Source organism: Sus scrofa, chromosome 3 (genome assembly GCF_000003025.6).
Source record: "Sus scrofa isolate TJ Tabasco breed Duroc chromosome 3, Sscrofa11.1, whole genome shotgun sequence".
Lineage (NCBI taxonomy): Eukaryota > Metazoa > Chordata > Mammalia > Artiodactyla > Suidae > Sus > Sus scrofa.
Window position 1 is genome coordinate 117920152 of NC_010445.4, and position 25650 is coordinate 117945801.

The 25650-nt window shown below is 37.2% G+C and overlaps 1 protein-coding gene across 27 annotated transcripts in view; it reads left to right on the plus strand.

The window, feature by feature from the left end:
• PUM2 (pumilio RNA binding family member 2) overlaps window positions 1–25650 on the plus strand; it is a 107635-nt gene that overhangs the window by 62222 nt on the left and 19763 nt on the right. For 11 of the 27 annotated variants that reach the window (XM_013996320.2, XM_005662719.3, XM_021087797.1 and 8 more), the window contains 4 exons: window positions 4920–5063; window positions 5183–5464; window positions 9584–9820; window positions 11228–11263. In XM_013996320.2, the coding sequence (XP_013851774.1) occupies window positions 4920–5063; window positions 5183–5464; window positions 9584–9820; window positions 11228–11263 (699 nt within the window). The remainder of the gene's footprint in view (window positions 1–4919; window positions 5064–5182; window positions 5465–9583; window positions 9821–11227; window positions 11264–25650) is intronic. The other 16 variants (XM_021087793.1, XM_021087801.1, XM_021087808.1 and 13 more) reach the window with 2 other exon arrangements.

Genomic DNA, 25650 nt, shown 5'->3' on the forward strand with positions numbered 1-25650 from the left:
CTTGGGATCCAAGCCACGTCTGCAACCTACACCACAGCTCACAGCAGTACCGGATCCTTAACCCAGTTAGCGGAGGCCAGGGATGGAACCCACAACCTCATGGTTCCTAGTCAGATTTGTTAACCACTGTGCTACGACGGGAACTCCTATGTATAAAATTTGAAGTCTGTTACTTTTATTCAGAAATAATGATTGTGACCAAAAATCTTCCAAGAAAATTCCAAGCCAACTGTAACTTCAGTGGAGAATGATACCAGGCATTCAAGGAAGAAATAGAAGTTCCCATCGTAGCTCATCAGAAACGAATCTGACTAGTATCCATGAGGACGTGGGCTCGATCCCTGACCTTGCTCAGTGGGTTAAGGATCCGGCATTGCCGTGAGCTGTGATCTAAGTCACAGACGAGGCTTGGATCCTGAGTTGCTGTGGCTGTGGCTAGCAGCTGTAGCTCCGATTCGACCCCTAGCCTGGGAACTTCTATATGCTGCAGTTGCAGCCTTAAAAAGAACAAAAAGCAAAAAAGGAAGAAATAACCTTAGCAATCTCAATTTTTTAAATTCTAGAGAATAGAAAAGGAGGGCGTATCCCCCAAGTCATCTTATGGTATGAGCATAATCTTGATATTAACACCTGCTAAGGAGTTCCGGTTGTGGCTCAGCGGTTAATGAATCTGACTAGCATCCATGAGGACCCAGGTTTGATCCCTGGCCTTGCTTGGTGGGTTAAGAATCTGGCATTGCCATGAGCTGTGGTGTAGGTTGAAGATGCAGCTCTGATCCTGCATTGCTATGGCTGTGGCATAGGCCAGCGGCTACAGCTCCAATTCATCCCCTAGCCTGGGACCCTCCATATGCTGCGGGTACGGCCCTAAAAAGCAAAAAGAGAAAAGAAAAAACCTATCAAGCATAGTACAGAAAAGGAAAATTGTAAACCAGTCAGACTTATGAACATGGATTTAGAAATCCTTGACTACTTATTAGCAAAGCAGATCTAGTGTTATAAAGCAGGATAACATATCATGAACAAGTTGATTTTATCCCAAGAATGCAAGGTGAACATTAGTAAATCCACAGCGTAATTTGCCATGTTTTTTAAAAGATTATAGGATAATAAGCATAAGAACTTCTCAAAAGATTCTGGAAAAGCATATTTGTATATTGACTTTAAAAGCAAAACCAAAAAACACCTCTTTAAGGAGTTCGATGGTGGCCTAGCATTTTAAGGATTGGTGTTGTCACTGCTGTGGTGCAGGTTCAATCTCTGCTCTGGGAACTTTCGAAAGCCATGAGCACAGCTTAAAAATCCCAGAACAAACAAGCCTCTTTAACAGATAAGAACTCAATTACTTTAATATACTAGAGGGTCCAGAGGGAATTAAATACCACACCCCCACCAAAAGGATGACAGACTTCCTCTTTATAGGAAATACAAAAGTTTTCCCTTTAAGACTGGGAATAAGACCAAGAGTTTCTTCTTTAGCATCTTAAAGATCTTAGCCGGTGTTATAACGTGGGAGAAATTCTAATAAAATGAAAACGTTTTGTAGAGGGAGAACCACAAATGTCATTTGCAGAAAATGTGATTATATACTAACTGAACCTTCAGATAAAGTATTAAAATTAATATGTTTTGGTTAAGGATTTTGGATATTAAAAAGTCTGTTAACAGCATAATGTTTTAAAGTGAAAAGTTTATCATACTAGGAGGAACCTAGAAATAAGTCTGACAAAAAGTGTACACAGTTTCTGTGAGAAACAGCTTTGTTTAGACATTAAAGGAGACCTAAAAAAACAGATACCATTGGACAACTCAATATTTTAAACATGCCAGTTCTCCCCATATTAACTTATAATTTCAATGCATTCCCAATCAAAACTCCCAATGGGTTATTTCTCTGGTTCTTTTTAACAGCTGATACTAAAATTTAATGAAAGTGCAAAGAGCCAGGATTAGCCAAGACACACTTAAAGAACAAAAATAAGTAGAAAGACTTTCTCTGTTCTGATTTACACTCTAGAGTTAGATTTACTCTAAAGCTGCAGTTAAACTACTGCGTGGAAGGACAGACTAGTGGAACAGAATAGAGACCCCAGAAGAAATGGCCACTTAATTACTAACAGAGAAAACAGTACAAAGTAGTAGAGAGGAGTGACTTGTTTTGTAAATAAGATGAAATAAAATTGATTATTTGGGCAGCAAATTAAACCCTGCCTTACTCTGTGTTGAGTAGTCAACTGCATTTGGATTTTAGACCTAAATGTGGGAAAGTGGGATTTTAAAGTTAATAAAGATAATATAGGATGGGGTTCCCATCATGGCTTCCAGGAGAATGGAAGATATTTGTAATACATTAAAACAGCATAAGACTTAATTTTACATGCATCAAAAATTTTTGTCACTGGGGAGTTCCCATCATGGCTCAATGGTTAACGAACCCAACTAGCATCCATGATGATAAGGGTTCAATCCCTGGCCTTGCTCAGTGGGTTGGGGATCTGGCCCTGCCGTGAGATGTGGTGTAGGTCACAGATGCAGCTCAGATCCCATGTTGCTGTGGCTGTGGTGTAGGCTGGCAGCTACAGCTCTCATTTGACCCCTAGCCTGGGAACCTCCATATGCCTCGGGTTGTGGCTATAAAAAGACACACGCGCACACACACACACAAATTAAAAATCCCTAAGTAAAGGCAGCCAATAGAAAAATGGGCCAAAGATATTTGAATTTTCCAAGAGGACCTCGAAACGCTTAATTAGCATATGAAAAGATCCTCAGTCTCCTTAGTAATGGGGAAGGAAAATCAAAACCACAGCAGAATACTGCATATCTTCCAGATTGGGCAGTTTTTAAAAGTGACAATATCAAGTATTATTAAAGTCATGGAGGTGTTGCCGATGTGGTGCAGGGGGTTAATGATCTGGCTTGTCTCTTTGGAGGGGCTGGTTCTGTCCCAACCCCAGTGGGTTAAGAATCATGCATTGCTGCAAGTGTGGCTGAAAAAGGAAAAATAGATAACGTGATAGAGCAGTGGGAACTCCAGTACTGACATGGTAAGAGTGTAAATTTGCACAACCTCTTTGGAGTTAGTTTGAAATTGTTTACCAGAGTTTGAAAATATGCATACCCTGTGGTTCAGGATGTCAACTACTAGATATATACCTTAGATTGGAGAAACATGTACACATAATACCAGAATATGTGTACAGGAATGTTTATGGCATTATTGTTGTCAGTGGCCCCAAACTGGAAACAGGGTAAATATAGAATGGATAAATTCATTGTGTTTGTCCATTGAGATTCTGTACAGTATTGAAAATGGAAACTGAAAGGTCTGTAATAGAACTTGGGTGAATTGTACATAAAAATTTTTTAATAATTAAAACCAAATTATTGTTTAGAGAGAAGTATTTATGGAAAGTAGAATATTGTGTAACTCTGAGGGAAAGAAAAGATTGTGATAGAGCAGGGATTTATGAAAGGTGTTGCTAGGCAGTTTTCTGTTGAGCACCTTAGATGGTAGTTACACTTGTGTGTTGTCATTATTGTGTACTGTTGATTTTTGTACTTGTGTGTTTTATTTCATAATAATAAAGTTTTTAAACACTTAAGTATCATGCTCTGCTAATCACATTTTCTGATTAAGAAAAAAATTATTCTCAGCTCCCTTTCTGTAGCTCCCCTCTGGTCCTTATCACAGCAAAACTCATCAGAAGCATTTCTGTACTTGTTTGTGTTTCTTCACTTGTTTACTAAACTTACCACAGTTTGGCTTTCATCTTTACCAGAATGGCTTCGGTGTTGCTAAATCCATTGGTCAGGTTCTCATCTCTTAACCGGCTTTTAGCATCCTTTGGCATAGTCGATTACTTAGTCTTCACTCACATTCTTTTTGTTCTTTGGCCTCCAAGCGACCACATTGTTCCAGTTTTCTTTTTTCTCACTGGCTGTTTCCTCTCAGTCTGTCTCTTCCTGGTTTCTTCTCTCTTCAGCCTCTTAATGTGAAGTACCTTCAGTCCATAGGGCCTACCTCCTTTTTATTTTCTTGGTGATTTCATCCTTTTTATTTATACTGTTCTTATGTTGACTACTCCTCGATTTTTAATTCTAGCCTGAACCTCTTGTAAAGTCTAGGTTTCTATGTCCTATTTGATAATTACAGTTGGATATTTAATAATCTCCTCAAATTTATCATGTTAATTCCATAAGGAGAGGGCTGGAAAGCTCTACATCCCCTCCTAGGTTTTGCCCTATGCATTTGCCTGGTCCTCCTAATTCATATTCATTATAATAAAACTGAAATTGTGAAGCATAATTACTTCATTTAATCAAAACAACCTTTGCATGGGAAAGATAGCATTTAAACTTAAAAGGGTCCGAGGTTGCCAGTACATTTTTGCAAGTGGTTGTTGGATTTTTGAGCTGGAGTCCTTGTTACTGTATAAGACAGCCTTTCTCAACCTAAGTTCTTGGAGAAAATCCCTATGACCTGTATAGTTAGTTAACTTACTCTCCCATGCATCTAGAGTGGTACTTGTTATACATCCTTGAGAAAACTGGCAAAAACATCACTTTTCTGTTCAAAATAGACATTTTCTGTTCTGTGATTCAGATGAGGATCCCTTCTGAGAAAGGCTACTAAGAGAGAAACTTCACTCCTATAGATCTGAGTAATGCAGATCGTCATCTGCCTTGTGTTCAAGGCTGTAATAAAACTAATGCTTATGTGTACGATCCTACATTTTCATATATTTAGTAATACCTTCTCAGATGTGTTTGGTCTTTATGTGGTAACTATTTAAGGATTTTTATATTTACAGTATAAGTAGCTCTGTTTTCTGATTGATAGAAACACAAATGGGGGAAATGCATGTTTTCTATAATAAATATTTTCATTGGTGAACATTTATTTTAATATTATCTAGGCTATCAAGTACTAGCTCCAACTGCCTATTATGATCAGACTGGTGCCTTAGTGGTTGGCCCTGGAGCAAGAACTGGCCTTGGAGCTCCAGTTCGATTAATGGCTCCAACACCTGTTTTAATTAGTTCAGCAGCAGCACAAGCTGGTAAGTATAACTGATGTTTTAAGGGGTAATATTTTTCTGGTGTTGTTTGAGATATTTTAAAAATAGAAAATGGTTTTCTGGGTAGTTTTAAGAAGTATCTGAAATTTATTTTACCACAGCGGCGGCAGCAGCTGGAGGAACTGCAAATAGTCTAACAGGCAGCACAAATGGTCTATTCCGGCCAATTGGCACTCAGCCACCACCGCAGCAGCAGCAACAGCCAAGCACTAATCTGCAGTCTAATTCATTTTATGGGAGCACTTCTTTGACTAATAGCTCCCAGAGCAGTTCTTTATTTTCTCACGGACCTGGCCAGCCTGGAAGTACATCTCTTGGCTTTGGAAGCAGTAGCTCTTTGGGTGCTGCTATAGGCTCAGCCCTCAGTGGATTTGGTTCATCAGGTAAGTTTCTTTTTAAAATGAGTGCACTCTGTTGATTGGACCTGAGGTATATGTATTTGTTTTTAATATTAAGATAAACAGTAATAGCTTATAGTGCAGAAAAGACAGGAGTAAGATGCCAGTTGATTGGTTTAATTTTATAGAAGAAAAAACCACCTCCTGCAACATTTATAAGTGTTTAACTCATTTCAAGCAGCCCATCCTTTACTCAAATATAATACATTTTCCCTGGCTTTAAGAATTATATTACTCTAATTCTGGTTTTAGTAAGGTTTGTCTGGGACAACATATATTATGCTAATTATTAGCTCTTCCTTTTTCCCTACATAATGTTGCTTAAGGAAGTAAGTATTTTGCCATCTTAAGTTTCTAGTGTTTTTAAAATAATAATTATCTTTGCTCATCAGATGATTTATTATTAAATGCTAATAGTTATTTATGGTCTTTGCTATAAAATATAATGGAATGTTCTAAACAGATGCCCCTAAGAAACTACCAGTAGGCTTATCTTTATTTTAAACAGCTTAGCCTTTATCACTAAAAATTCATTGAAAAGGATTTTTTTCCCATATTCTCATTTTATGTTCAGTAGTTAAGAAATCCAAATTTAAATAGCTTCACAAAATAAATAATTTACCCACACAGACTGATTTTGTAACTGAGGAAGCACCAAATTCAGAGACCCACATTGATACCCTTGTACATACTCTGATATTCCCCGAGTATTTGAGTATTTAGGAAACATGGGGAAAGACATCTTATCCTCATTTTCTTGGCACGATTGATAGCCTTTTCTTTATGAGGGGCAGGACCATTTAGTCAGACTTCAAGGGATTTTTTTTTTCCCCCTGGTGTCCCAGAGACTTAAAATCTGCTTCTTATATATTTTCCCACCACATTAAATTATATTCTTCTCTGGTGTGGAAAATGGCAGAACACGTGCTAGTCATTACTAACTATGCTTGCCAGTATTCTAAGAAAATAGCTTCTGAACTTTTTAAACATTTCATATTTCTAAAAGGGATAGCCTAGAACAGCTATAACCTTTTAGTGCAGAATGCTTTTTTTTACAGTGAAATACAGCAGGGAAATATCATGTTTGCCTAATACAAAATTACGTAAAGAATGGGCACAGGAACTTCTGAGGGAAAATCTAGTGATTTGAGACTACTTAGTCCTTTAATTTTCCTGTTTGAATTTTTTCACTCCTTTTGGAACTTAGTATTTTTATCTCCAGTCCAAGCACTCCCATAGATGCATTTTTTGTTTCTCACACAGTTGACAAGCATTTTCCCCAAATAATCCCAAATTGCTAAAGCAAATTGAAAGGACCTATAACTTTAAAAAAGAGAAAAAAAGCTTGATGGAAATAACTGGTTTCTGAACAATACATTTTAGACCCTTAAATGAGCCAGTAAAAATAGAGAAAAGGTTTGATAAATCTTATGTTCCCTTTTCTAATAAAATGTCACTTACAGTCTGATACAGATTTGTAGCCCCCCCTTACCCAGTTCTTCCAAATTCCTATTTGTCCCTTAGTTAAGACGCATCCCCCTGCATTCAGGAACTATGTTTATATGCCCATGTACACACACAGTAACATGTACACAGTCATTCTCTTACCCATATGATGAAATTATAAATGCTTAACACTGTTAAATACTCCAGTTTATAACACAACTTGCCAGGAAGCTTAGCCATTGTAATATAGTAATTAAATCATCCTTTCTGTGGCCCATTATTTAGAATGTTCTTTTACATTCGAAAGTTTGTAATTTAACTTCTTATACATACACAGTTGCTAAATGATTAGTGACTCCATTGTCTGTCTAGCCTCTTAGATATTTTAGGTATATTTTGTTTTATATTTTATAATCATACCGTTGCAGATAATTGAGGCATTAGATAATTTAAGTAGCCAGCCAGTTTATGTGTAAAGCTATTTCTGCAGTACTTTTAAGTGTTTGGCTAAGCTTTTCCTTTTTAGAATAAAATAATATTGCATGTGTCAAAGCTGGTTTCTTTGGTTATTTGCCAGGAGAATGATAGTGCTGCTTCTCCCATTAGAGAGCTATTGTCTTTTTACTTGTCTGTTAAACTGTTTTCTGAAATAAATAGAAATTTTAAATGTAGCCATGTTTTAGAAAAATCACTTTGACAGTGTCCTTTTAAATTAGCATAGTTAATGTAGCATATGTTGACAATTTTGCCAAAACCATCTCAAGAACTATTTCTTACAATAGTGTTTATTTTACTTTTTGCTATTAAAATGCATATAGTTACTTAGTGTTTCCCTACAATATGATATCTTAAAAAGTGAAAATTTCAATAAAACATGATCAGTCTTTCAGAAACCACACTGGCTATTTTTAAATGTTGAATACTGTTTATATAATATTTTACTTAATGCAGTAGCATGAGCCTGGTTTTTTTCCTTTATAGAAGTTTGAATTTGGTTAAACCAGTGTAATTAAGTTTCCTATCTATATTAATGAGCTTAACTTGGTCTACCATCATATGCTGTCCTTAATTTTTCTCTTTAATCTATACCCTTATGACCTACTTATAATTGACTTGGAATTAGAAAACCAAGACCTAATGGAGACTTTAAAATTCTCTTGAAGAGAATTAACCATATTGGTCCGAATATAGAGCTTGTTCTAAAAAAAAAAAAAAAATTGACAAGTTAAGAAATATAATAGGAAATTACCTTAAGTATGAAAGACTCCAGTTTAAAAAGGCTTGAAAACCATAAAGAACATAACTTGAAAATAGGCTCTCTAAGTGAGACGTAAGAATTAAGAGTTTTGGACAGTCCTTTTAAACACTTGGTAAAGAATTTGATTATCCTGGAGTTCCCGTTGTGGCTCAGCAGAAACGAATCCTGACTAGTATTCATAAGGATATGGGTTTGATCTCTGGCCTCGCTCAGTGGGTTATGGATCTGGTGTTGGCTTGAGCTGTGGTGTAGGTCCCAGGCACAGCTCGGACCCCGCATTGCTGTGGTGTAGGCTGGCAGCTATAGCTCCAATTCGACCCCTAGCCTGGGAACTTCCATATGCCACAAGCGCAGCCCTAAAATGCAAAAAGAAAAAGAAAAAAGTATTTGATAATCCAAATATATGTTGATTAACAGCTAGATCTTAGGTTGCTCTTCTGAGCATGCATAGCTACATGGTAACGTGAACCTACCATCCCTGTGTGATTTTGCGGAGTCCAAAAAGAAAAAAGGACTTGAAAGTTGATAGTTGAATTGGGGATTCAGTTTTTTGTTTTTTTGGTTTTTTGGTTTTTTTTCAAAAAATTCAGTGTGTAGTACAGTAAGGGATGTGATGTAATTGTATACTGATCAGTCTTTACTTGAGTTAGGGGCTCACAAGGCCAGTAATAGAATCTTAGGAATTGGAAGATCCTGAAGGGTAAGTGAACACATGTCTTTGGTGGATAACAGTAATGAAACAAGCTATCAGTTTTCTACAAGGAAGTTTGGTTTTTTTCATATATATTTTGTAATTCAGTTGTTGAAGGATAGGGAGAATGTGTAGTGTGAAAAGTACTGTGAGGAGTAAGCTGCCATCTATATTTCACAGCTGACTAATATTCGGGCCAATATGGATAAAGGACTATGGTTTGAACACAAGTGAAAGCCAAATCAAATGTGAATGGCGAGGGAAATGTATTAATATTCTGTTTATCAGTATAATCTTTTCTCGGCATTGAGTTGAAGTCTAAGAACCTGGTTCCAGAGATTAGGACACTACCAAAATTTAACCTTATTGGAATTTAATCTCTAGCATATCCTAAAGCAGACAATTTCAGGGTTTATAAATCATACCAGGGTATTAAAGCACAGTAATCGTATGTATCAATGGTAAACATGTGTGAAATAGTGAACATATGACTGCTCTGTTAAGTATTTGGTTACTTTATTGGGGTGCATTTATACCCTTTTATGATTAATAAGTTAGTGTATATGTAGTTATCACAGTAATTATCTTCTCTATAATGTTTCTAAAAATAATTATTGTGATCACTCTGTTATTTCCCAGCAAGAGTTGGGGATAGGTTTTATTCAGTTTACACTGTATGTAATTAGGGTTTTTTTTATTTCTTCTTCAGTTGGCAGTTCTGCAAGTAGTAGTGCCACAAGGAGAGAGTCTCTATCTACTAGCTCTGACTTGTACAAAAGATCTAGTAGCAGCCTAGCACCCATAGGGCAACCATTTTACAATAGTCTGGGATTTTCCTCCTCTCCAAGTCCAATAGGCATGCCTCTGCCAAGCCAAACTCCAGGACATTCACTTACGCCACCGCCATCACTTTCATCACATGGATCCTCATCCAGTTTGCATTTAGGTAAAAAAAAAACCCAAAACCCTTTTTATTTGTATGTATACATGTAAGTGTATTTGTGTGTGTGTTTTATAATATGTGTAAAATATTTAATGTTGGATAAAACATGCCAAATTGCTTTTGCTTTTAGATATTAGCCTTTTGAAAAAGTGCTACTTTCCTGAAAATTCAAAGTGAGGGTCTAATATACAGTAAGGTAAAGACCCCTATTATATCTTATGTTCCTTTTATGAAATACAGTGGTGTGTTTTTTCTTGTCTGTGCTTTTTGATTTGTGTGTGTTTTAGATCATCTGAAAGTCAATTATTTATACATGATAGTGAAACAAGTTTCATGATCAAAAGTTAATTGCACCCCAAAAGCAAAACATTAGTCACATAGTTATTGAACTTTAAATTAATTTAGTTTAGTACAATGGTTTTTACTTTGGCCTTTGAATGCCTGGCCATTTTACCGAAGGGTTATATTAACGGTATATGAATTGTGTTTGTGAGTTAGAGAATCTTACTATGTATGGGTTTGGTCCATATACTTCTTTTACTTTTGAATATGTTGTTTAAGAAAAAAATGTTCTAGGCTTGTACCCTTGAAGTTGGAATATTTAGAACTTCAAATTATATCTGTATATTAAAATTGCCCCCACCCCAAGATTACCGAATTGGCGGTCACCTTTTTCCCACTCCGGGAAGTATTTAACCATGTAGTTAATAGTATATTTTGAAGGGCATTTGGATACTAGAGGCTGTGTATGAATCCCTATCTCTTCACAGAAAGTATTTTATTAAAATTAGATTTTGGATTTTTATAATTGTAGTCATTTCAACCAAAACCGAGGGATTCTATTGATGATTTTTATGTCCTTGGAAAGATTTAAATCAGCTTGTGAGTTAAAAAGTAATGCTGTTTTTGTAAGCAGATGTAAGCTGTAATCATGTTTGGACACCCCCACCTCCACCCCCTGTCAAAGCTATAGCACTTTTTTTTCCTAAAGCTCAGTGATATAGTAAGTGTCCATGTAACAAAGGTATCTTTTATTGTTACCATCATTTAGATTTATGTTATTACAAAGAGGGCTGGATGTCTTTTTTAAAGACTGGTCCACCCCAAATTCTGGGCCTTATTACCTCTTGGGAGATATTGAATATATACGTCCAGTTAATTTATTTGTGGGGGGAGGTCCTAAGATCTGCTTTGCAGCACTATTTGTGTAAACTTAACCAGTTTGTAGTCTACAGCCTTCATTTATCTTTCCTTAGTCACAGGAGCTACTCAGTTCCTTATTTCTATTCAGACCCACTCCTTCCACTCCCATGTAAATATGATGTTGAGACTTTGAAATGGACACGAAAATTTGGAACAAAACAAATCTAAGAATAGACTTTTCATAATAGTTTGTGTTTTATTCGTTAGGATTATATTTGTCATGTCCTGTCATTTTCTTCATAGGTAAGTTTCAGATCAGATTCTGTCAACTGTTTCTGCTTATGTTGTGCTTTAGGGCCTGTATAAATGGCATTGTTCTGTATAGCTTGGTTAAAAATTGGATTATAAATGACTTTTTAGATGTCTCTAATTAAACAGCAATCTAGATATTTTTCTTTATACCATAAAGAATCCAGACATATACATGCTTACAAAAGGAATTCTAGTCAGTTAAGAGAAGTATTCATCATGTGGCCAGCAGTTCTGTATTATAGCTCAATACTTTTGTACCCATAGTTGAAGCTAAACTCCCTTATTTTAGCTCTAGCTTGAAATGTGGTATTTTAATACACTTTGATCAGAGTTCCCTGGTGGTACAATAGGTTAAGGATCCTGCATTGTCACTGCTGTGGTGTGGGTTTGATCCCTGTCCCAGAAACTTTCCAAATGCTGCAGGTGTGGCCAAAACAAACAAAAAATACACCTCTGATTGAAACTATCTATAGATTTTTTTTCCTTTTGTGATCCCTCAGTTTCATTTAGTTTTAGTTGTAGTGTAACTGGCAATGTTGTTTATTAACAAGGAATATATCCTGCCAGGTTGAAGATAATTTAGTAGATTTCATAAATTTTTTCTTTGCATAGTATTTATTGAGGGATATAATCTCTCCTTTGATTTCATGTCCCTGAATCACAATGCAAGACTTATACACTCTCTGGTTTAAAAAAATATTTTAAATTATATATCCTTGAAGTGAATTTCCTCATTGCGGGGTCCTGGTTGTGGCGCAGCAGAAAAGAATCCGACTAGTATCCATCAGGATGTGGCCAGTCCCTGGCCTTGCTCAGTGGGTCAGGATCTGGTATTGCCTTGAGCTGTGGTGTAGGTCACAGACATGGCTCAGATCTGGCATTGCTGTGGCTGTAGTATAGGCCAGCAGCTGTATCTCTCATTCGACCCCTAGCCTGGGAATTTCCATATGCCGCAGGTGTAACCCTAAAAAGCAAAACAACAACAAAAAAATTTGCATAGCCATTTAAAAAATCTTACTGAGCTCACGTATTAGGATATAATGTCAAAAAAAGATATTCTTGGTTTCATTGGAATTGCTTTGAATTAGATTATTATGAGATTTTATGACATATAACCATTTTAGTTCTTGATAAGTTCAGATATCTATATTCTTAAAATATTGAATGAAACAGGTAACTTTTTTAATCTACCTCTGCCTTTGCCTTTGCTCGTGCTACTACTTGACTCACAAAAAAAGATAATAGCAGCATTGTGTTTCTGTCTTTCCAACAAAGATGTTCCATTTTTTAAAATAATTGTTCTTTAATCAACATAAGTGTATTTAGCAGGATGACTGGCAGTCTCTTTCTGATTGAAGAACAAGTGTTGATCTATAACCCAAAATATTTTTAAGATTTGCAACCTTGTTACTTTTTAAATACATTAAAGTCAGAAATATGATAATTTTATTTTCCATATTCTAGGATGAAATTTCTGAGAGATTCCTTTTTAAAAAACAATGATAGCCATAATATCATCATCATACCTTATAAAATTTATAATTTCTCATTACTGTAATTTCCCTAATTGACTTAAATGTCATTTTAAAAAAAATAGTTGTGTTTGAATCATGGTCCAAAAAGGCCCATCATTTGTTTGATATGTCCTTTGATTTGGAACCATTTCCCCATTCTCTCTTTTTTTTTCTTTCCATTTATTTGTTGAAGAAATTTTGTCCTTTTGAGTATCCCACATTCTTAACTTTGGTGATATTTTTCCCATGGTGGTATTTAACATGTTCCTCTACTTGGAATTTCCCGTAAAATGGAATCAAATTAGAGTTTCTGCCACAGTGCAGTGGGTTAAGAATCCGACTGCAGCAGCTGGGGTCACTACAGAGGTTTAGGTTTTATCCCAGCCTGGCACAGTGGATTAAAGGATCCCATGTTGCTGCAGCTACAGCTTCGATTGAAGCTAGGCTCAGATTTGATCCCTGGCCTGGGAACTTCTGTATGCTGCTGCAAGTGTGGCCATTTAAAAAGGGGTGAGGGGGATTAAATTTAGAGGCTTGATCTGGTTGTTAGTTTGCTTCATTATTTGATTTTTTGTTTATATGGTTTTGTATTTTCGTTTTGCACTATACCAGGAAACACATGTCTAATTATTTCCATTGTGAGGTTGTCAGCCAGTTCCACCTAACAGCTTAGCAGCTTTTGATCATTGCCTAAACATTTCTTCAGAGATTGCAAAATCATTGTGCACTAATTCTGTCATTCCTTCTACATTCATTAGCTGGAATTTTTCTATGGAAAAGAACTTTCATCAGTTGTGAGGTTACCCTGAAATACATAGTTCATATAGGTGTCACAATAATGCTTGATTTCTTTTCCTTTATTTTCTGGAATGAATTGATGCCGTAGCAGCTTCTAAAGGTAACTTGTGGGGGTTTGTTTTTGTCACCTGCAGATTGATGGATTTTAGGATAATTGATGTGTTTCAGTACATTGCAGTCTGAGATAACACAGTTTATATCTTTTCTTGATCCTAAAATATTACCGTCTTTGGCCATTTGGAGTCCCTTCTAATTGGTTCCCATGTTCACTACAACGTTTAAAAAGCAACATTTATGAGGAAAAGACCAAGAAAAGGGAACAATTTTAAGATTAGTGGGTTTTATCTTGAAATGCAAAAAGCTGTGTCAAATTCTGCACTTCAAGTTCAGCATTGAATATTACGTGGATGCTTTTCTATTGACTTACAAAGATGTTGTCAAAAACTTCTACCTGAAGTTGTTTTTTAAATTATTCTCTGTGATAGAAGTCAGTCTCTTATTTTGAGGTACTTCACTCCCTGTGAAAAAACATTAAATGTTTCCAGTATTGTTTTATTTTTTACTCATCCACCTAGAGTAGCTAACTTGTTCTTTTTGTTCCTTGAGTAAACATTTAAAATATATTAGTGATTTCTGATTTAATCTTTATGCTCATAGTAATTAGATTGATATGGAACTTCTTGAGTATAAAGTAGCATTTTGATATTTTTGTTTGACAGTCTAATGGCATCTTCTCTTGTTACCTCTTCATTTTTGAACTGGCTTTTTTTTTTTTCCATAAGAAAGGGGTATTAGAAAGTCTAATGTAAGCTTTGAACTCAGTGAAATTAGTTAACCTGAAGGTGGCTATCACTTTTGAAAATTCATTAATGTCATATATTCAGTAATCAAATAGTGGTTTGTAGTGGTTTTGTCTGTTGAAATTGCTGACTTTTGGCAGATTTGATCACCTGCTTTTCTTAGAATGAGTTGTTTAAGAATTAAACAAGAGTAGCCTTATTGGTTGTAAGGCTATGTGCAGTTTTTCTGAGTTTTATATATGGTCCTTAAAGCAGAAAATAATATAAATTAAAGTTTTCATTGAAAGCATTATCTTTTAAGTAACTTGTTCTCCTATAACTTAATAACATTCGATAGTTTTCTAAAGCACCTTCATATTCATTATTTCATTTCATCCTAATTGTTAACATAGACTGGCTGAGTGATAAGCCCATTAAAGATGAGAAGGTTATAAGTCATATTAGCCCAAGAGATTTGCCCAGACCAGTAAACGACAGAAGTGAGGCTAGAACCCCGTTCTGACTCTGATGTTATCTTTTTATTTTCTGTTATGGTATTCTATTAATGAATTGAACAATTTTACAGAGTATGTCAATAATAATATTCTAGTCAGCCTCTCATACCTCACTTCACAGTGGCATAGGTTATGTATTTTTTTAAATATAAATGTAAGGTTGGAATTCTGTTGTGGCTCAGTGGAAACGAATCTGACTAGCATCCATGAGGACGCAAGTTCGATCTCTGGCCTCGCTCAGTGGGTTATGGATCGGGCATTGCCATGAGCTCTGGTGTAGGTTGCAGATGTGGCTCGCATCTGAAGTTGCTGTGGCTGTGGCGTAGACCAGTGGCTACAGCTCCAATTCAACTGCTAGCCTGGGAACCTCCATATGCCGCAAGTATGGCCCTAAAAAGCAAATATATGTATTATTTGTCTAGTAAGGTTACTAGACTTCTAGATCCCTTTCTTTCTCGATTATTCTTGAGATTTATAGAGAAGCTCTTGCGGACGTTTTTAAAGTCCAAATATGTTATCGACTCTAGGAAGTAAGAATATGTGTTATCGTAAGGTAAGCAACTCAGGGACTGGCTATAGATAGGACAACATATTCAGTTCAGCTCTCAACAGAATACTATTTACAAGTTCCTTTGGTGGTATATATGAAAGTACTGCTTCAGCCCATTGATGTGTCTAAAAGTCATTTATTGTTGAGTATGAAATACTCATGTGAAGAAGTTCTAAATTACTAATGTGGAAGAATTTGTTTCATTTCTGTATACAGCGTATCAGTCTTAGTAGTGGTGTGGGGTCACAGTGATTAATTTTTGCCCTTAAGTTTGGTTCATTATCATTTAGTGATAGTTTCTGTTACTTTGTGTTTCTAATGACTGAGAATGTTTTCACCAGTTAATTCAGTTAAGATAATCTCAGATTTGAGACTAGAAAATACCTGAAGATCTGTTTCATTGGTTCAGCATGTCAGAATTACTTGGAGTGCCTGTTTAAAATAGGATGAGGAGGTGAACAGTTTGGAAATATGTGGCATCAGTTTTTGCTTGTTACAATGATGTTGGGATTCTGTTAACATTCTGTTAACATTAATTAGCCAGCAGCCAGACGCTAAACTTTTCATTTAAAAAAGGATTATCCCACTGAAATTTCTAGTAACAACACTCACATGGAGAGACACACCTTGGAACAATTTATAGTGGACATACTACAGCATTACTCCAGTTCATACTTCTTTTTAATTCATAATTCCTGGATCTGTTTTGTGTTATATGAGCCTTTGATTTTTGTCCCCATTATCTCCTTAATGCATTGTTCTTCTTCCTGCCTCTGTCCTTCCATTGACCTGAAGTCCCCTTGCCATTGCATATTTTAAATTTTTGAAAAAATCTTATTGGGTGAGAGAAAAATAGAAAAGTCTGGTCTCTTACTGTGTATGTTTTTAAATTCTTTTTTCCCTTGATAGGTGTTTTTGCAAGTTGTAGCTTTTTCTTTCTTTAATTTATTGTCTACAATTCTGTGTATCATTATTTACTATCATTTGTTTTCCTTTTTATTCATTGGCCCTACCTTTCCTTCATACTTGCATTTCAGCTCCTCATTCACTTGTTTCTCTATCTTATCCTTCCTACTGGTAACACATAAGCTATCATGTGCCTTAAAAATTATTTTAATCTACCAAGAATTCACCAGGAACTCACATCATTGCAGTGTTTATATGCTAAATATGTATATTAAGTAAACATAGGATCAGAGGACTAACTCTTAAAATATAGGCAGATGTGGTCCATCACAGATCAGTGGCCTTAGCCACATAACCTTTAAAAATGGAAGCAGCAAGGATTTCATGGGGGTGACATGGAAAATTGACCTATCTTCCATGTTTAGAATATTTTTACATGAGACTGTTTCTTAACCAGGAAAAAGTCTATTGCAAGAAGGGCAAGATCATTACACTATAAACTATAAAGCATAACCAAAGTTAAAGACAGATAAATGGGAGGACCTGCAAGTTTATGACTTGAAAGACTCAGTACTATAAAGATACCATGTTGGGAGTTCCCTTTGTGGCTCAGCAGTAACGAACCTGACTAGTATCCAGGAGGATGTGGCTTCAATTCCTGGCCTTGCTAATTGGGTTATTATTATATTCTTGAGATTGTATTATCTGAGCTGTGGCTCAGATCTGAAGTTGCTGTGCCTATGGTGTAGGCTTGTAGCTGTAGCTCCAAATTCAACAACTAACCTGGAAACTTCCATATGCAGCATGTGCAATCCTAAAAAAAGCAAAAAAAAAAAAAAAAAAGATACCACGTCTTTTGTTTTCAGGCCATACCCACAGCATATATTTTCCTGGGCCAGGGATCAAATCCGAGCCACAGCTGCAGCCTACACCTAGCTGTGACAACACCAGATTTTTAACCTGCTGCATCAGGTCAAGGATCAAACCTGAGCCACTGCAGAAACAACACTAGATCCTTAAACCACTGGTCCACAGCAGGAACTCCCCAAGTGTCTTCTAATTGATGTATAGATTTAGCACAGTCTGTGTAAGAATTTTTCAGGCTTTTTAAAAAAATTGACAAGCTTATTTACTTCATGTTAATGGAAAGACAGAATCAAAAACAGTCAAGACAGTCTTGAAGAACAAAATTAGAATTTAATAACTTTGACAGATATCAAACGTTTTATAAAACTACAGTAACTAAAATTGTGGTATTAGCACAAAGGTAGAGAAATAGATCAATGGAATCCAGAAATAGACCTGCTAATTTAGCTGCCTGACTCATGGCCACAGTGCCAGTCTTGTGTATGTGGGAAGGATGGCCTTTTTTACTAAGTCGGACTAGAGCAATTAAATATCCAAATGGGGAGAAAGCAGCCTTGACTACTCTTTCTTTCTCTCATTCACATACAATTTCATTCTCAAAGAAATGAAGAAACTTGCTTGTGGTCATGAAGTTATTAGTAAGGAACAAAATTTTTGAGCCCACTTGTCTCTGGTTCATTCCAAGATGATGTCACACTACTTCTCAAAGGATGTTTTTATTTGTCTACTATCTCTCTGAAGAAAGAAGGGATCTTTTCCTTTCCCTAAGTTTAGAATTTTTGTGAGCTTTTTATGAAGTTATGGAAAATATAATTTAGCCTGTTGTGAGTTCGTGGAAAAAGTGAATTTGAATGTCAGTATATCGGTATTTTTCACTTGTCAGTAATGACTTTTAATATAAAATAATACTTTTTTTCCTTTCCTTCAAGGGTCTCTTAAAGTATTACTTATTTCTTTTCTTTTCTTTTTTTTTTTTTTTTTTTTGTCTTTTTGCCATTTTCTTGGGCCGCTCTCGCAGCATATGGAGGTTTCCAGGCTAGGGGTTGAATCAGAGCTGTAGCCACAGGCCTGCACCAGAGCCACAGCAACGCTGGATCTGAGCCACGTCTGCAACCTACACCACAGCTCACGGCAACGCCGGATCCTTAACCCACTGAGCAAGGGCAGGGATCAAACCCTCGACCTCATGGTTCCCAGTCGGATTCGTTAACCACTGTACCACGACGGGAACTCCAAAATATTACTTATTTCTTAAATTAGAACTGATGAGGAGTTCCCGTTGTGGCGCAGTGGTTAACAAAGAAGTATCTGTGAAGATGCGGGTTTGATCCCTGGCCCTGCTCAGTGTGTTAAAGATCTGCCACAGGTGTGCCCCTAAATACCAAAACACTGATCGAGAAAAGGGTCCATACATGGTATTTTAAATAGAATGTTGATAAGCTTGATTTATACTAAAACTAATCCCTATTTTATATTTACCTTTTTGAAGGGGCGGGGCACACCTGCAGCGTGTGGAAATCCCTAGACGAGAGGCTGAATCAGAGCTACTGCTGCCAGCCTACGCCATAGCCACCCACAGCAGCACCAGGTCCGAGCTGCATCTGCAACCTACACCACAGATCACAGCAATGCCAGATCCTTAACCCACTGAGTGGGGCCAGGGATCAAACCCTCATCCTCATGGATATTAGTCAGGTTTGTTACCACTGAGCCACAAAAGAGAATTTCTATGTTTATCTTTTGTGTATACTTTTATTGGCCTCCATTTATGAATTATAGGGTCTGAACAAAATTTTTACATATTAATTTATTTAGCCAGTGTCAGATACCTATATGCCTGACTGCTTGACTGGAGAGATACTGTTGAAAAGACATAATCCAGAGTTCCTGAGTGGCTCAGTGGAAACAAATCTGACTAGTATCCATGAGGACACAGGTTCAGTCTCCGGCCTCAGTGAGTTAAGGATCTGGCGTTGCCATGAGCTGTGGTGTAGGCCTGCAGCTGTAGCTCCAGTTCGACCCCTAGCCTGGGAACTTCCATATGCCACGGGTGCAGCCCTAAAAAGACCAAAAAAAAAAAGGAAAAACATTCTACACACGTCATATTTGCTTTTTTGTTGTGAAGTAAACCAGCAGTTACAGTATAAATGATTGTAATGCTATTGCCTTATTGCACTTTATTTAATAATTCCATCTTATAAAAACATATTCTCTGCATTAGAATTATTACCTTTCCTTCATGGTTTTTTCTTTTATACCAAATTTACCACAGACTGAATTATATTAGAGTTACTCCTGGGTTTCCTCCCCTCATTAGATTAGAAACAGGAAAGCTCAGACATTTCTGCACAGCTGTAAGAGTACAGTGACCCTTGAACAACGCAGGCTTATACTGCCCAGCTCCGCTTAATACATAGAGTTTTTTCCCAAAAATCGGGGGGGAGGGGAGTTTTAGAGATTTGCGACAATGTGAAAAGATTCACAGGTTAACCACATGGAAATACTGAAATACTGGAAAAAAAGGAAAATTTAGGTATGTTGTGAATGCATAAAAGTATATTTAGATGGACATACATAAAACATAAAATGTGTTAATCAACTGTTTGTTACCACAAAGGCTTCTGGTCAATAGTAGACTATTAATAAAGTTTTAGGGGAATCAAAAAAAAATACATATTTTTGGGGCATGGGATGGGAGTCAGTGCTCAGCCCCCAAGCTGTTCGGAGATCAGCTGTACTCAGATCTCAATCTCAACAAAATGTCTGAGCAATTGAAGTTAAATAGCTTTCTATCTATGTCATTGATGAATTTATTTTTGGATACTGGATACTTATTTTAAAATTATTTTACATACATAGATTTACATACACTTTTACCTTAAAGCATTATTTGACTGTTGTACTCTGTGTTCTCCCATCAGTGTGTTTGTTGAGATCCTACTCTGTAGAAGCACTTTGAAAAGTTTTAAGGCGGTCAGTTGTGAACTTCTTATTTTTGCATCCTTGTGTTTTGTTTTTTTGGTTTGGGGTAGATTTAGGTTTTATTTACTTTTTTATTTAGTTTTGCTTTTTAGCGCCATACCACAGCATAATATGGAGATTCCCAGGCTAGGGGTCAAATCGGAGCTGTAGCTGCTGGCCTACACCACAGCCATCAATACAGGATCCAAGCCGCATCTGCGACCTACACCACAACTCACGGCAACACCGGATCCTCACTGAGCAAGGCCAGGGATCAAACCTGCGTCCTCATGGATGCTAGTAAGATTCATTAACCCCTGAACCACCACGGCAGGAACTCCGGTGTAGGTTTTTAGAGTGTCTTTTTATTAGAATGTCTTTAGAGTGTCCTCATGTTCAGTAATCACACAGGTAGTTTTCATTAAAGATATAAGATCCAGGCAGTTCTTAAAATCATGCAAGCCTTTTTGCATGATGGAATAATGGAAATTGGCAAGGTGAGTAGAGATAGAAATGATATACTAGTCTGAACTACATAGTTCATATGTTAAAAATTCAGTGTTTAAATGCTCTTTGATGAAGGAGAGAAGATTATTAAATGTCTTTTGTCTCCCTCTAACCTTTATATTTTTTAAAAGTTTAAGCATTAGATACTAAAAAGTAAGGTTAATTACTTAGTTGCTTTTAGAAAAAAATTATGAGCAATAGAAATGAAAGCAGATTTTTATTTTGGTTTGTAGTTTGCATCTGATGTTGTTTGCTTATGTCTTGTCATAAAATGTACAGATTTAAAGTAGAATACTTGACATATTTATGCTTTTTGCTTTTTATATTAGCCCCTTAAGATGGTATGGAAGATTATGCTTTTTATTTTATGGCCACACCTGCAGCATGTGGAAGTTCCTTGGCCAGAGATTGAATCTCAGCTGCAACTGCGACAACTCTGGATCCTTTAACTATACTTTTAACTGGAATTATGTTGGTTTTTAAATTGATTGATGGAGTTCCCATTGTGGCTCAGCACTAACGAACCCAACTAGTATCCATGAGGACATGGGTTTGATCACTGACCCTGATCAGTGGATTAAGGATCTGGATTGCCATGAGCTGCAGTGTAGATTGCAGACAAGGCGTGGATCCCGCATTGCTATGGCTCTGGCATAGGCCAGCGGCTACACCTCAGGTTTGACCCTTAGCCAGCAAACTTCCACATGCCTCAGGTACAGCCCTAAAAAGACAAAATAAAATAAATTGATTGAAGTCTCACTCTTTCCCCAATTTTTGTGTCTTTGTATGGCAGATATATAGTTTAAAAATTTACGTGGTTTATTCCCCATGTAACCTCAAGCATATCCCAGATTTAAGAATGAAATGTGTGCCGTGGGAACAGCCCTAGTAAAGGCAAAAAGACAAAAAAAAAAGAATGGTATGTGGCCTTAAGTGTTCTTCATGGGGTATAGCAGAGTATAACTGAAAGCTTTAAATGAATTATTCAGATATCATAGTAAAAAAAAAGTAAAATTCAGGCTAGTTATTAGCTATGCATCCTTGTATGAGAATTTACCAAGTATTTAGCCTCTTTAAATCTATTGTGTCACGAGTGAAATGGAGATAATATCTCTTTCTTAGAGTGTGGTTAAGATGCATTATATATTAGTGTTCTAGGGCTGCTGTTACAAATTACTACAACTAAATGGCTTAAAGCAAATTTATTGTCTCACGGTTCTGAAGGCTAGAGGTCAAATTAATGTATCAGGGCCATACACCCTTTGGACCACCTCTCCATCTTTGGACCTGTGTAACCTAGAAAACAAGTTACCTGCTTCCAAAATGCAGTCATGTGATAGGCGTAGGATAGACATTCCCATCCGCAAAATGCAGAAATTAGAAGGATGAAAAGGCTTTCTAATTCCAAAGAAATCTGAAAGCCAGCAGAGCAAAGTCCATTGTTTCAAGGACTTAGAATAATCATCTGTGGCTAGGTGCTCACTCTGTGCTCAGTATCTCCTGGAGCAGTCCCTTCACCCATCTGGCCGTTTATGGCTCTGACCTAAGAATCATTCTTTTTCATTTTGTCCCATCTCTTTCCTTTTCAGTCAGTCCAGTCTGGCAGTGCTTCTGCTGATAGGAATTCTCAAAAACATTGTTGGTCTTCCATTAATATCAAAGGATTGTCCAGTGACATCCACTGGCTGTTTCCTTAGCACTTTATCTAGATAAGCTAAGACTTCACAATCATGTGCTGGTTTTCTTTTGCTTATTAACAGTTCTTTCTTCTCATTATCTCCTTTCTCTCTTATTGTATCATAAGCAACTAAAAGAAACCAAGTCATGTCTTCAGCACTGTGCTTGGAAATCTCCTTGGCTAAACATCCCAATACAAAGTTATGCTTTTCACCCAGTATGTTATGTTTTAGCCAAGTTTTCTATCACTTTATAATGAAGATTGCTTTTCCTCCAGTTTCCAATAATATGTTCCTCATTTCCTTCTGAGACCTCACTTGGAGCATCTTTAGTATTCATATTTCTACCCACATTGTACATGATGATGTATTCTCTAAGATGATGAAGCTTTCTCCATTGTATTTCTCATATGTGCCTGAGCCCTCACCAGAGTTGTCTTCAATATCCATGTTTCTACCAAAAACCTCCTCAAGGCTGTCTAGGCTTTTTCTGTTATATACCTCAAAAGTCTTCCATCTTCTGCTTATTACCTAGTTACAAAGCCACTTCACATTTTCAGGTGTATGTTATAGTAGCACATCATTCGTGGTACCAAAATTTATATTCATTTTCTAGGGCTGCTGTGGTAGGTTACTACAACTGAGTGGCTTAAAACAAAGCAAGATAAACTTTTGTGGAACACAATTCAATATATTACATCATTTTATGTAGAGTTGACTACCTCAATGTCCAGTCAAGAATGCTCAAGTGGGAGTTGCCATTGTGGCGCACCAGAAATGAATCCAGCTAGGACCCATGAGGTTGCAGGTTCAATCCTCGGCCTTATTCAGTGGGTTAAGGATCTGGTGTTGCCATGAGCTGTGGTGTAGGTTGCAGACACAGCTTGGGTCCTGTGTTACTGTGGCTGTGGTATAGGCCGGCAGCTGTAGCTCCAATTCGATCCCTAGCCTGGGAACCTTCATATGCCTCAGGTGTGACCTTAAAAAGCAAAAAAAAAAAAAAAAAAAAAAAAGCATTCTCAAGAGGTAGTTGCCTTTTCCTAGGTTGAGTTAGACTCACAATAGTTGCTTTTTTGTTTATCAACAAATTGATATATGTCATGGACCCTTAGGGTGTCTAGCCAATAGTATCAACCATGAATATTGTCATTAATTGGTCTTTCCAAAGTAGGTAAAGAAATTGATTATATTGAACACACAAAACCTATTTAAGACAGGATTCCAGGGAGTTCCTATCGTGGCGCAGCGGAAGCAAATCCGACTAGGGACCATGAGGTTGCACGTTCAGTGCCTGGCCTCACTCAGTGGGTTAAGGATCCAGTGTTGCTGTGAGCTGTAGTGTAAGTCGCAGGCTCGGCTTGGATCCCGAGTTGCTGTGGCTGTGTTGTGTAGGCCAGCAGCTACAGCTCCCAATTGGACCCCTAGCCTGGGAACCTCCATATGCTGCAAGTGTTGCCCTAAAAGGACAAAATAATAATAAATATATATATATATATATATATATATATATGGGATTCCAGATCTCAAGACAAAGGTCAGACTAACATGATCCTTTGGAAGATTACTTTCCTTTCCTTTCTTTCTTTCTTTCTTTTTTCTCTTTAGGACCACACCTGCGGCATATGGAGAGGTGCCAGCCTACACCACAGCCACAGCAATGTGGGATCCAAGCCACATCTGCGACCTACACCACAGCTCATGGCAACCCTGGATCCTTAACCTGAATGAGGCCAGGGATGGAACCCACAACCTGATGGTTCCTAGTCAGATTCGTTTCTGCTGTGCCATGATGGGAACTCCCCAAAATTACGTTTTTAATATTAGAAATGTGTTTCCTCAGGAGTTCCCATCATGGTTCAGCAGAAACCAATCCAATTAGTATTCATGAGGTTGTGTTTGTAGGTTGCAGACACAGCTCATATCTGGCGTTGCTGTGGCTATGGCATAGGCTGGCAGCTGTAGCTCCAATTTGACCCCTAGCCTGGGAACTCCATATGCTGTATGCGCGGCCCTAAGAAGAAGAAGAAAAAAAAAAAGTGTGTTTACTCCTCTGGTGCAACCAGATTGGTGGTGTCTCTGGAACAAAGGCTCAATCCCTGGCGCAGCACATGAGTTAAGGATCTGGCATTGCCACAGCTGTGACATAGGTTACCACTGTAGCTCAGCTCTGAAGCCTGGTCCAGGAACTTCCATATGCTGTGGGGAAGGCCAAAAAAGTGTGTGGGGGGAGAGAAATACGTAAGCAGTACCCCAAATGATTTGTGCGCATATCAAGAAGCACTGCTCTGAAATCTTGTTTCCCACTAAAGTCTGGCATCATTCAGATAAATGTACTAGCAAGTCAAATTATCCATGGCTCTTACAGTCTACTCTTGAATGTTCCATATGCTTCTTTTGAAAAGCAATCAGGAAAAAAAAAAAAAAAATGAACTGAGGTTACTAAGTGGATTGGCTTATGAGCTAGAAATGACTGAAGGTAATCCCTTCAAGTGTAATAGACTATCTTCATTTTAGACTTTTTCCAGCTATTCATTCTATATCATTTATCCTTTGTCTGCTCCAACTAGGTAGTCATCTTTCATTGTCATCTTACCATCTTGAGCTTTCCAGAACCTTGCCCTCTGAAACAGATTCTGCCTGGCAGCTTATATGTAAAATTGTACCCTTTTCAGAACCAGAATCTACTTGGATTACCATTTTTATTTGAAATTAGTGGTTGACAACCTGCTCTAAAATGAAACCTTAAATGAACTTGATTCTAATTGATTAACCTCCAAACTTCTATCCAGATAATCTTAAGATAATCTTTTTGTAATAAAAACTATCCGCTTAGGGTAATTCAGTAAGTCTTGGACAAGGCTCAAGAATCTGTGTTTTTAGGAGTTCCCATCATGGCTCAGTGGTTAGCAAACCCTACTAGTGTCCATGAGGATGCAGGTTCGATCCCTGGCCTTGCTCAGTGGGTTAAGGTTCCAGCGTTGTTGTGATCTGTGGTGTATGTAGGTCATGGGCTCAGATCCCGTGTGGCTATGGCTGTGGCATAGGCCAGCAGCTTCAGCTCTGATTGAACCCCTAGCCTGGAAACCTCCATATGCCACATTTGCCTCATTCAGCTGTCATGAATGAACTTGATTGATAACAAATAAATAACATATAAGGAGCAGCACAGTACTGTGATTAAGTTCTGACCTAGGAGTCCTGGCTGACTAGCAGCTGCATACATGTCACTTTTGGACCATGTTGACTCCGTCTTTGAAATTGTAATGCAGATCTCCGTGTCCTATACAGTCTTATTCAGCTAATGA